The sequence below is a fragment of the Schistosoma haematobium genome, chromosome 2, assembly GCF_000699445.3.
Source record: "Schistosoma haematobium chromosome 2, whole genome shotgun sequence".
Taxonomy (NCBI): domain Eukaryota; kingdom Metazoa; phylum Platyhelminthes; class Trematoda; order Strigeidida; family Schistosomatidae; genus Schistosoma; species Schistosoma haematobium.
The window spans coordinates 29,658,541-29,671,723 of NC_067197.1; the positions used below are offsets into that span (position 1 = coordinate 29,658,541).

A 13,183-nucleotide genomic window follows, 5' to 3' on the forward strand; every position below is an offset into this window, starting at 1 on the left:
GAAGTCCAAGCTTGGAACGGGAAAGTATATTCCGTAAGTCAGAAGCACGAATGAATAATAACAGACACAAATCAAACGTATATATACAGCATAAAACTGTCCTTGGGGAAGCGTTGCAAAAATAACATACTGAAAATTCACAACGAACCAATAGCGTTAAAGATTCTCTCAAGTGGAAAATACGACATGAAGGTGAAAAGAGCGCTTTTGTCGCGAAAACAAGGAGATTCAGATTTCCAAAATAAAGTTACAAAATTAAGGCATTTATCAAGTGAGTTTTGGGGATCCCCAACACATTAGAAAAAAGGAAATCAGTAAATTGAACAAATAGTCACTGGTAAACACATGAATCATTAATGACATGACAAAAAATTAAAAGTAGCTAGTATTGATATCTGTCTTGTTGGTACCAGTGTGACACGTTCTCCACATAGCCTAAAATTTACGTTTGAAATGTTTTTTTAATAGGACAAAATGGAGAGTTTAACACTACTCGGTTTTTTAACTGATCATGCAAGAATTTCACTAACGAAATATGATTTCGCTGTCTTATACTTGAAATATTCATCAAGTCACAAAGAATCTCTAACTTATTTTTAAAAAGTTTTCTAATTTATCACATTAGATTTTTCTTAATGAGACAGCATGGAGTGAAATAATAATTAGATTTGATTTTTTTTCGAGAATTAACAAAAATGACTTTCCTTAATCGACATTCATTCTGATACAGAAATGTCATAATTTTATATAACCAATGGTATTTTTGGTCACATCACCTCGCATTAAAAATCAATTGTATTACACTACATTGTCATTGATAAATGGTTTGAGTGATTTGTCAAATATCAAATAAGTTCAAGGAGAATCTTGTTGATCTTGATGCATAGTTATTGAATATTTGATTAAATGAGTCAACTGTTCCCTCGATTTGAAATGGATGTTCCATATTACAAAAGTATAGATATTTAATATATATATCGTTTTAATTGAACGTTTGGACTGTGCTTGTATATACAAGCCAAATTATAAAACTTTTACATTTAACTTGAAAAATTAACAATTACTTTTCAGTGGATACTGAGTTTACGAAATGTGTTCATTTATGTTAGGTCTCTATTATTTATTCATAACAAATAATCCTCTAATGTTATAAATTTCAGACAGTATGTATTATATTCTTGTTTGGAATGAAGTACACGCATATGCGTATATAAAGAATACATAACTGATTCGTCTTTTAAAATATTTTTTTCTATTTCAGTAATTTTACATAATAACTCAGACACTTTTAGTTTTATAATCTAAATAAACACTTGACCTATATATAATGATAAAAGTAGTTGAGATAGTCGTTTATAAAATATATTCATAGTTTAAACACTGAGAATCTTATAAACATTCAATTATTGTAGATTTAGTATAAGTTTGACTGAAATTACGTTTTTCTCCTGTCTAGGAGATACAAGATATCTTCCTTGAATATATTATTATCAAACCAATTATTTAAAAATGTAAAACATAATGATTATATTGTATCCAGTTTTTCAAATAACCTATAATAATGAAAAACTTAATTGATAAATTTATATTAATGAGAGAAGTCAGTATTTTCAAGACTGTTTCAACAATAGTCGTTAATATGGACAAGAAAATCCATGGTATAATTTGGTAAACTTTAATTTTATTTTATAGAACTCAAAATTCCCAACAATATAATGTTACGTAAATGATTGAAGCAAATTTTTTTAAAAGATGTTCATACAGTTTTTATTTGTACACTATAATTATGTTAAGTCATTCTTCTTAAATATTACTTTATGTAATACAAGTGGAAAAGAATAAAATATATCGCTTGTAAATGTCAGCATATTCATTCTATAGTTTGCATGATAGAGTGACTGTAGCTAGATAATGGTTTAAGAACTGAGAAAAATAAAGAGGCATTAATCTAGATAATTTAACACCGTGTCGGAGAAGGTTGGAGGCAAACGACGTGGATTGATCACGCTTTCTTTGGTAATAAGTCAAAATTGAAGATACAGTTTAATCTATGTAATATTTTTAGTAATACATATATTCATATATATATTATCTATAACGTGTGTATTCTATCTAATACTAGTTTTCCAACAGTTCAGTTTTCATGGTAAGCGTGTAAACATATATATACCTATATACATATTAGCGTACTTTGTGTTCCAGTTTATTCTTCATACAACAAATGTGAAGCATTCCACCAATTATTTTTTTCTCACGCTTTCATCCTTATTTATTTTGAGATTTATAATTCTGATAGTTGCATGCAATCAAAAAGATTTCATTGTAATTAGTTATTGCTTCATTGAATTCAAGTATCACCATTGGTAGACGTAAAATACTCTGCGAAAAATTTTCTTTAGCTTGTTTTTTGTTAGCGTGTTTGAGTGTGTATGTGACAATAATGATGATAACAATAATAATAATAATAACAGATGATTTTCAACTTCTGTTTCCATTCTACCTTCAACATACCATGTATTGATGGTGCAAAGTACACAATTTAGACATATGCTTTTTCCTAAATGTAGCTTATGTATTCAATTATGAGCACATAACATCGAGCTTTCAGTGTTACTTATTTAGCTATACACATACATATGTATATATATACATATATTTGTATATACACTGACCACGTAATATTGTTTAATTGTACATCTGATTTTTCCAAGTTGTGTTGGTTTTGAGTTTAGTTCATTGTTTCATAAACACAGAATTATACTTTTGAAGAACAAGAAAACATGCCACTATCGATATGAAATAAACTGATTGGTTTGCTGCTGAAAGATATATATATATATATATATATATATATATATATATATATATATATATATATATGTCGAGAACACACGGGCTATTCTAGCTTCATGACAAGCGATTTATTCTTTTCAAGTCACACTGTGACCTTATTAATTGCTTACTTATTAACCTTCACTGTTTTAATATGAGTGTACGTGTATTAGGTGCTTACCCTATTCATTACATGTTTGTAACTTATCTTTGTCCGACTTTAAATATCGAGTCACAATTGGTCAAGTCAAATAGACTCCCTCGCCTTCTCGGCTCTGCATCGGTTTCCCGCTTCTTATTCTAAATGTCTATCCGGATAAACGAATCCTTGAGATAGATCCCTCCAATGAGACCAATATTTGGCTTCTTATACCTCCATCACACAAAAGGAGTTAGCCTAGGTAATGTACGGAGCTAAATAGAAAATTTATATTTATCGCATATTCATACGTTCATCCAAATAGAAGTCAAATTGGTGGGTCATATATACTTTCAGTCTTAGAATTAGTGTTTATTAGATTTCATCATTTTTACTTTGACAATATCACCATTTTAAACAATCATAATTCTTGTTCAAGTTAATTAAGTAAACTGAGTATTTAACAAACATTCCACTTTCAAATCGTTACTAATACAATACAAGAATCAAATTTATAACTAAAAGTTGATTCAATAGTAATTACTGACTAAAATTTATACTATGAACTAAAATGTATAAATATCTTATTGTCATAGATTATTCTCACTGAAATTAATTACTCTGTTTTTTTTAATTTATCGACAAAAATGAGCATCTTATACACAATGTAAAATCATTAACAGTAATCCAATTTTATGTTCATTTCACTAAAGTAATTGTTAGATATTTGATTGAGGTTCTTCGGTGATCAATTAATATTTGATGACTAACCCAATATTTACAAAACTAACTAAATCCTATATGTATATATTTCATAAGTTATTAAACTTAGTTGTAATAATATATGCATCGCACCTACCAAATATTATATAATAAAAGAAAAATTATTTTAATTAGTTTATTCACCATTTGTCCCGTGATCATTATAAAATAATTTCATTCACTGATAATTTAATTTCGAATAAAATGTCCTGATGTGTAAAATTCAATAATTTAATTAAACTCAAAATCAATGTCATGAATGGAGGAATGTTAGAGCACCATTAAAAACCCTGGAACCACTGGACGGCCGTTTCGTCCTAGTATGAATTTAGACATTAACACCGTTGGATGCAAGCTCATTGTTCCAAATGTCAAGCATTCATACACGAGACTGAAGGTCCTGGGTTCGAGTCCCACGCGCGGGATCATGAATGCGCACTGCTAAGAAGTCCCATACTAGGACGAAACAGGTTTCTGGTGCCTCTAGGTTTCCAATGCTGGTCTAACATTTATTTGTTCATGATATCAATTGAAACTCAACAATCTTCACAACCTTCATTATGGTAAAATATTATTTAAGGAAAGAAAATTGCATATATTCAAATATATTAGTGTACATTTTATTTAAGTGTAGAATATAATGACAGTTGAATTATTTTTGAATAAATATTATTCATGAAATATTAGTTAGTAAAATATAAAAAATTTTATCATTGTTTCAACTGAAATAAATTGAATGGTATATCACACTTTTATTTACATATTATAGCCCGGTTTTAATTATTTAAGTAGTTCCAACTATTGTATATTGAATGCACGATAAATGTTGTACTTAGATAGAGAGGTAGTCTATTGCTTTTTTCAAACTATGCTTATATCTATAAATGAAATTTCACCAAAGTAATTACTTTATGGTTCAAACTGCGATTATCAATATAAAAAGTAAAACCTCAGAATGTTAACAATCTATGGAATATATGCTATATAAAACGTTTGTAAATTATAGTTAACATTACTGATACATCTTAGTTAAACAATAATTAAAAACTAGGAAACACTGAATGGATGCGCCCTCCTCAACGAACTATTCAGTAATGTGGATTCACTACCTTACTAGAAATCGGACCCAGGACCTTCTGATCTCGTGGTAAGCACCTATATTTATTACCACTGAGCCGCGATTCAGTGATTTACATGTTTGATTTCAGTCAGTTCACAGTATTTTTCAACCGTTTGCTTCAGTTTGGTCATGGATGTTCACTACTGAGCAGTCGTCTATTCCAAATAAACAGATGTTCTGTGCTCGACAGTTGTACAGCTGAGACCAGTCTGTGATATTGGCTCGTGTCAAAATAGTCTTCGTCAAAAGCTTAAACCAACAGGAAGGCCACCAAAAATTGGAGAACAGTAGATAACTGTTTCTTCTTCATTCAAAACTCATTAACAGAGCACACTTATTATTCTTCATGGTCTTAAACTGAGAAAGTTCAGCTTTTGTGGTAATTGTTTGACTCATGATGCAACTGAAGCTTAGCAATCACAAATTTTCATTAAAGTCCCTAGAGATTCATCTTGACGCTGGCTACTTGTAAGCGCATGTTTATGATTTGATTGCGTTGTCTGCTATACATGAATTCGTTCTCTTTTAAATTCTCGTTAGAACGTTTTAGTTCTTTTTAATTTTTTTATTTACACTACAGTTTTATTTTAATTATCTGTAGTATTTAATATAGAGTAGTTTAGTTTAAACACAAATAAGATATAACATATGATTTAGTAACTAATTAATTCCTTTCTTTTGTTTATAATATTTGAAAAGGTGAGTTTTAATAAAAATTTAGTCATTGGTTATGATTATGTAAATGAAATTATGAGGTAATAATGATTAACTTGTTACATGTTCAATCATTAACATTTATTATAGTTTTACAAATTATTGAATTTTAGTCTCACATACACAAAAAAACTGTTCTTCCTTTTTTTAACTGATGTTTTCTAACTTTTTCATTCTAATTCTATCTTTCATTTAATAATAATCATGGAAAATTACATATACGTTTGATAAAGCCTCTTCTAACGGATAGTGAATTGACTGCAGTCTCAGAAACTACTCCTGAATCAATTAAAATGCAAGCATGTGAAGAACAATTAAGAAGTAAGTGAAATTAATTTTCTTTAGAATTAATAAATAAGTTCAATGATTGTACTGTACTGTTAAAAATGGTGTTACTTATATACACTTGGTTGGTTGCAGTGATTAATTCATTTATCTGTTGGTTTTTTGTTAAGGGGACTAAAATTTGTGTATGATTATTCTACATTATATGCATATGTTTAATTAACTTGTAATAATTCCTTTTTATTTGTTCAATGTTTACTCATTTAGTTCTGTCTTATTAGTTTAGTACCATTACTAATTTATTTTATTATATCAAATTTTGTAGAAATGTTTCTATGAACTTATAAAGCTGAATTATTCAATAGCATTGTGTAAAGGATACTTTCGGTATGCTTGAAATTTGATAAACCTGTGTTGCCTATACTAAGCCATAAAAATGCAGCTCTAATGTGGATTTTATCATTTTATTAAGTTTATTATATATATGCTGCTTGTGATATCAAAGTATTAGTAGAGCAGAGGTAAATTAGATTTTCAAATATCAATCTACGCGGTATTGACACAATTTCTAATTGAGTGATTAGTCCATGATTATTTAGCTCAACTGCAAAGCCTAAAAAACTGACTTCAGAGTAATTACAGTCAGGATTATCTGTTGAATACGACCCATTACCTTATTTAATAGTTTCGTTCAACTCTACATGTTTTACTTCTGTGCTTAGCTTTTAGCTTTTGTCACCTAATATCTCATCATACCGAAATTATTCCTAGATTATGATTATTATTCTCACAATATACCACAAAAGACACCTCAGATGTCTGTATCAAAACTTTTAAGGTAAGTAATAATTAGATTTTCTTTTGTAGAACACTTCACATGGAAAATAGAAACGTGTTGTGATGAATAAATTAACTTCATAAAGTATGTGAATTACTGTGATGAATACACTGATCATTTACTTGCTGAAGACAGAATTATCTTCCTGCTGACTGGATACTTGAATATGTATTAGATAAATAAAAGTATTATTTGCATGCCAAATATTCGACCAAAATAGTGTAACAATGAGTTACTAGTTTGTAACAAAAATTAAACAATTGCCAAATGAAAGCGACTACACAAAAGATCCAACGATTGTTCATATATGTCAGTCACTACACAAGGTTTTCATCATCCAATAATTTGGGGAAAGCTTTTATATGTTTCATCACATTTTACTCTGCCTAAACAAAACAAGCAATTATTTACTTTTCCAATTGTATATTACGATAGATCAGTATGTTCAATAAATATTCTGTTTATAAATGAATATTTGATATGATCACTTTTTTTCTTTATCAAAACTTTCATTATTAATAGGAGGATCTACTGACTGTAAATCACCCAAGAAAGTAACACTAAAATTCTCAAAACGTAGTTCAACATTTGTCTTTCAAGATGAAAAGTAAGATTTATTGATGAAATCATGCTTCTTTTTCTGTAAATTAAGTGAACTATATAGTTTTTAAAATATAATACATAGTCATTATTTGGATTACGTAATGAAATTGATTATGGATAAACTACTATATACATTTCAAAATACGAATAGACAGCTTGACTTATTTTCTAATTTACATACCAACAAATGAAATATTTGCATTAAATTTAGAGTCTGCATTAAGAAATAAAAACCAGTTTTTTTCTGATTATTTCAGAATGTGCCATTTTTATATAATGACTGTAGCATTATAATTGTCATTCGATCTTATTTATTACACTTAACCTAATCTACATAAAGATTTGCTCATACATTTATTTGACATTGTAGAAGTGGTAACCTTATTCAATATACAGACACATTTATGTGAACAGATATCTCTTGTATAGTCACTGTTGCTATTGTTGTGGGTTGATATCTGTATTTATGTTCTCGTGTTTTCTTTCATGCTTGATTAGTTTTTTTATTTATTCTTTCCCTAGTTTATATATAATCTTATAGTTTAAGAAAGTACTTTTTCTCCTGACAATTCGTTAATGATCAGAATGGGTTTTGTGGAGATTTTTAGAAATTTCACTGTTTGAAATCATGAGTCAATTGAAACTAGACCACCATGGAAAACCTGGAAGCACTGAACGGCCGTTTCGTCCTAGTATGGGGCTCCTCAGCAGTGCGCATCCACGATCCTGCCCTCCGCGAGATTCGAACCCAGGACCTATCAGTCTCGCGCCAGGTGCTTAACCAACTAGACCACTGAGCCGGCATCTAACGGCGTTGATGTCTAACTTCACTAATGACACTTATTTTTATACTCTAATTATTATCCAATCATATTTACTCAGATTACTTCTCACCTAAAAGGGTCTTCGTTTGGATACATCAGAAGTCACACCACAATCTTTTATGTATTATTATTTCCATGGATAAAAACTGTCACAAAATGTTTTTGGTGAACAAAATGAAACTATCTTTGTTTTATACAATATGTTTATTCACGGCTTCGATCCATCGACTTTGCTTCTGAATTTGGAAATAGATTAACAAATGATCTGTAGACTTTTAAACTAGATATTTTCTTATTAAAGTTTCCTGCTACTATCCAATTAAAAATCAAATGACTAGGAATTCTTTTATTTTAAAACCTACGTATGGTCAAACGATTTTCTTTGTGGTTATCAGTACAAATTTCAAAATAATGATGCATATCAGTATTGTAAATTTAAAAACTTCTTTTGAATAGGCCTATACTATATTAGTAAAAAAAGGCTCATCAACTCGATGTACATTTAAACTAACACGGATAAAAGCATCTGTTTTTTTAGAATAAAATCAGTTCTTTAATAAAGTTTATGCAAAATTAACACTAAAACAGACTATATAAAAACAATTTCATAACATGTCACAGTATTTCTTTGACATATAAAATAATGGGATTTTATTTCTGCATGCAACTTGACTTTGTGACATGAATTCCATTAAGCAGTTTGTAACTATGATAAAAAAACTGAATTACTGGTGCCCATGACTCGTTTTTCGTTCAATTTAGCCACGGTTACAGGCACAACCAAATGAAGAGTCCCAAATAAAGAGGAACTCGTCTTGCATTCCATTGTTAGCCATTATTTAACTTTCACAAAAACATGTGACTAAATGATAATATTGAGGATGAATATACAGTGACTGATAGATTTTCAGTTCTCAATATCAACAATGAAAAAATATAATGCCATGAAAATACAGTAAAACATTGTATTACATTATTCGGTAATATTATCTCGTTTATCTCTTTACAAACCATTTCTGCAGTTTCCTGGTGGAAAGATTGAAACTTAAGTCACATATATTGTTCATTTGAATTAACTTGAAAATGTTTTTGATTTCTAGTGATAAATAAAATATCAAAATAGTTTATTTACATGTATAAATTGCCTTGTTATGTAATTATTAATATTAATTCTTTTTAGAAAACCCAAGCCAATCAGAACTGATTCATCTAGTCATATTCAACAAGCACAACCTTTAGACTCACTATCTGACTCAGTACATCAGATACACAAAAGTAAACGTACAAATTTCCAACAAAGTAAACCTACGATGCCAGTAATTTCTGCTTCATCACATCCGTTAGGATCTAGAGATGATTTGTTATCCCAGAATAATGCTTCTACTAAAGATTCATGTAGTATTAATTCACTAACTGTAGATCGTTCACGATCTATTACTGAAGGTTATAATTTATTTGAAGGAATAAAATCAGATAAAAAATCAGAAAGTACAAAGAAGCATAGTTATATACCATCTTCTTCTTATGCTACTGTCACTACTTCTCTACATACTACAAATACAAATGTTCAGTCTCATATTTCTAGTACAAATACAATGCCTAGTTTAACAGCCGCTGCAATAACTATGGCATTGACCACTGAAAGATGTCCATGGTGTCAGTGTATTCTAGATCATTATGATGAAAATACTATTGGTTTAGGTATTCTATGTTTATCTACATTTGTGCATCGTGAACCTGGTTTAGCAGCTCCATATTTACGCGATATGTTGCTTATTACAGCACGTCTAGCCAATGCATATTTTTATTCTTGGCAACCTGAACTGTAAGTTATGTGCTAACACTTTCGCATCTAAAAATTTTATTTGTCATATAAATTTATGAGAAAATGCATTGTGCAACCAAAAAGTATGAATTATTTCTTTCTAAAATCTCCTGTACTTCATTGACTATGCTTAAATGCAAACACCGGTTTATATCAAAATTTTCTTCTTACAGCCGTATTTGTATTAGATTCAATTATTTTATTTACAGTGCCAATCTTGTACAGAACTTATATGGGATTTTTGACAACTTTCCTTTAATAAGGAATTTCAGCGTCTAACAAAAATTGAAATATAATTTGATTTCTCTAAGTCAATCCTTTTAAGGTATTCACTTATTCATCTCAGTTGACGACACAAAAGTTAGTGGAGTCATGTTTTATATATTTTATCTTGTTCTCTAAATAGTCTAAAAACTGAACTTGCATCCTGTTCTGGTTAGCACTCATCATCAAGGTATATTGACAATTTCGAAGTAATCGTTACGCCATTTAGAATTTAAGCCCCCACTACCATATATTGTAAACACAGATGAGTTCCCTTATATACAAAGAAATTTTAACACAAAGCTTAAATCGATTCCTTTTATCATCCGAAATAATTTTTTGTGTTTTAAATATATCAGTACCATCTTTGTTGTTTTTTACCGTTATGTGATAGATATTCCTGTATACAGAAAAATTAGACACTGTACTAGTGTTTTTCCTGGAATCTGTAAATCTAAACTGCTCTATAATTAAGGTTGCAAATATCACATTCTCTATGGTATTCTGATTAAAAGTCGGACTATGGGATTTTTGGAGATTCATAATGAGCATTTTGAACCCGGCTGTCTACTGTTACAAAGGTTCAAATAATGGTACCATTACCTTTGTTAACAGCTCTCTCACAATGATATGTTTTATTTGAAGATCACATATAACTAAACAACTTTAGGTTAATCTGCAGTGGTTTAGATTTTTCCGTTGGTGATATTTTAACTGAAATTTGACCAGCCTTATTTGACATATGTGCATCCATTCTATTTAAACTTTTGTTACAATGGCCATATCAAGGCAATCCTTACAGAAAGCACATTATTCAATCAAGGCTAGTCAAATTTCAGTGAAAATACCAACAAAAAGTTAATTCAAACCAATACAGATTAACTTGCTTCGCTTTGGGCACCCAAAAAGTATCCCAACCCTCACATAAATCGAATGATTTATGTGGCGCATATATATTTAGTACCTCCTTGTACCAATGTTTGCGTTTACTGATTAACTTAGACGTTCATATCCGTCAAAAAAGTGAGTGGCTGTCCTCAATCAGTAGCTAAGTGGATAACGCGTTAGCACTTGAGAGGAAGATGCTGGGTTTCAATCCGGGAAAGAAAATCAATTCTGCGATCCAGATGCATCCAGCTGGTGAGTCCCAAATAGAAAAAAATACTCGTCCTGGACCCCACTGCTAGTTACATTCTACGGATAACGTGTAAATACTAGTTCTTCCAAGAAAGGACTTCTCGATTATAATTCCACTTAATGGTAGCTGACACTGTATCTTACCATTCTTTCGATATGATGGTTGTGTAACTGAAAACAATTTCTATCATTCACCTTCAAGTTCATCTTATATGTAATGTATTTTACTTCGTGCATTTCATAATAAAAAAAATACTTTACCTGTTGTATGTTAGGGATCTTTAAAAATTTGGTAAATAACATATTAATTAGATGATGCTTTTTTTCTCTGTATCCCTTTAGTCCACATGTGATTAGTCCAGGAAATGTGGCAAGCATTGCTCATCAGTTTCTTCGTTGTACAATGTATAATTTAGCCCCGAATGGCCTGTTTACTCAACTATTTCAAACTCATATTACAGGCAAGTAATTAACTTACAATAATTTTATCGGATACTGATAAATGATCCCACATGAACTATAAATTACCATCTAGCTTTTTGTGACAATATTTTGTTATTAAGATCAAAAAGCCACTCGTCTTACTTACTTTTTTTGACAATATCTAGAAGTGGAGATCACCATCTTTTAAATTATGTTTTCTGAATGTACAATCTGAATTAGATCCAACGCAGAATTATCTTCGCCTATGCTATTAGCACCTATGAAATATATTACTTGTCAATGATACAGGATTTACATTTAAGGTTACAGCTGTTTATAACCACGAACAGCGTTTGCGCTTCATTTTAGTCACATTATACGTTTCATTATATTAACCACCCGTGCTACGCCATGTATATCACCTCATAGGTTTTAAACTGCAATAAAGATTGTAGGACTGTGGTCATTCTTACCACAGAACTAAAAGCAATTGAAACTTGTATATGAAAATTACAAATCCAGGAATTTATTTGAGTCCAGAGTGACAGAGAGAAAGTTGTTGAATTTTTTAATGAATACATACCTCAGCTGAAAGGTTTAATTTACATGAAGATCAGAGATTAGACTAACTATTTTTACGGCAATCAAGTAACATAATGGTATCAATGTACCTGTATCCTGGACATAAGATGAATCCTGTGATACAAAGTTTGTTTTATTTTAATTGAATTATTATGTTTATTCTAATAAAACATAGTGCTGGTGGTTATGGGAATTGTAAGTTACTTTTTTAACATTGCATTTGACATTCCGTATTCACATGGCCTGTAAAATTCTAACAATCAGCAAGATTATAACTTTATTTGACCGTATTCACTAGCTATTATCATGCTACACTGTTTGTCTGTAAGCCACAATAATACTTTGAAAGGATTGTTGTTTTTAGGTTCTTTTCCGGTTGAAGAATCATCAATATAATAATCATTGAACAGACCCTGAGGCTTGATTTCAGACCTTTTATCAGTGGGGGTTCATGATCCATTCTGTTGTACGAACAACAACTTTGAACTGTTATAATTGATATTTAACTACTGGTCTATTAATAATACAATATGGTAACCATATTCTTATATCAGATTTTGATTTACACATTTCATATGAAGACTCAATGGACTAGTTGCTATTCTATACAAAAGTCAGCTACATGTGATCCCAACATAAAGCAAACTACGTGGGTTTTGGGGGGATTGTTGAATTTTTAGTGACAATTCTTGACTAATGAATTTCAATCATGTGATAATTATCCGCTGTAGGCAATGGAAAATGGTATCACAGCATCACAAATGGTTCCAAGTCAGATATGCATAACATTGGATGGTGGCTCAGTAATCCAGAGGTAAAACACTTCCCCGGGAGA

At 30.2% G+C, this 13,183-nt stretch overlaps 1 protein-coding gene across 1 annotated transcript; it reads left to right on the forward strand.

Annotated features, from left to right (window-relative positions):
* Positions 1-6,949: 6,949 nt before the first annotated feature.
* Positions 6,950-12,420, forward strand: UNC79 (Protein unc-79). The gene is made up of 4 exons (XM_051214873.1): positions 6,950-7,129; positions 7,213-7,297; positions 9,298-9,942; positions 11,686-12,420. The coding sequence occupies exons 3-4, from the start codon at positions 9,428-9,430 to the stop codon at positions 11,810-11,812; spliced, it is 642 nt and encodes a 213-aa protein (XP_051068055.1). The 5' UTR covers positions 6,950-7,129; positions 7,213-7,297; positions 9,298-9,427; the 3' UTR covers positions 11,813-12,420.
* The last annotated feature ends 763 nt before the right edge of the window (positions 12,421-13,183 follow it).

Excerpts from the sequence above, each read along its gene's own strand:
- UNC79 (XM_051214873.1), top strand. The coding sequence starts at position 9,428 with ATGCCAGTAATTTCTGCTTCATCACATCCGTTAGGATCTAGAGATGAT. Across the intron at positions 9,943-11,685 it reads TATTCTTGGCAACCTGAACT|TCCACATGTGATTAGTCCAG; the intron begins GTAAGTTATGTG and ends GTATCCCTTTAG.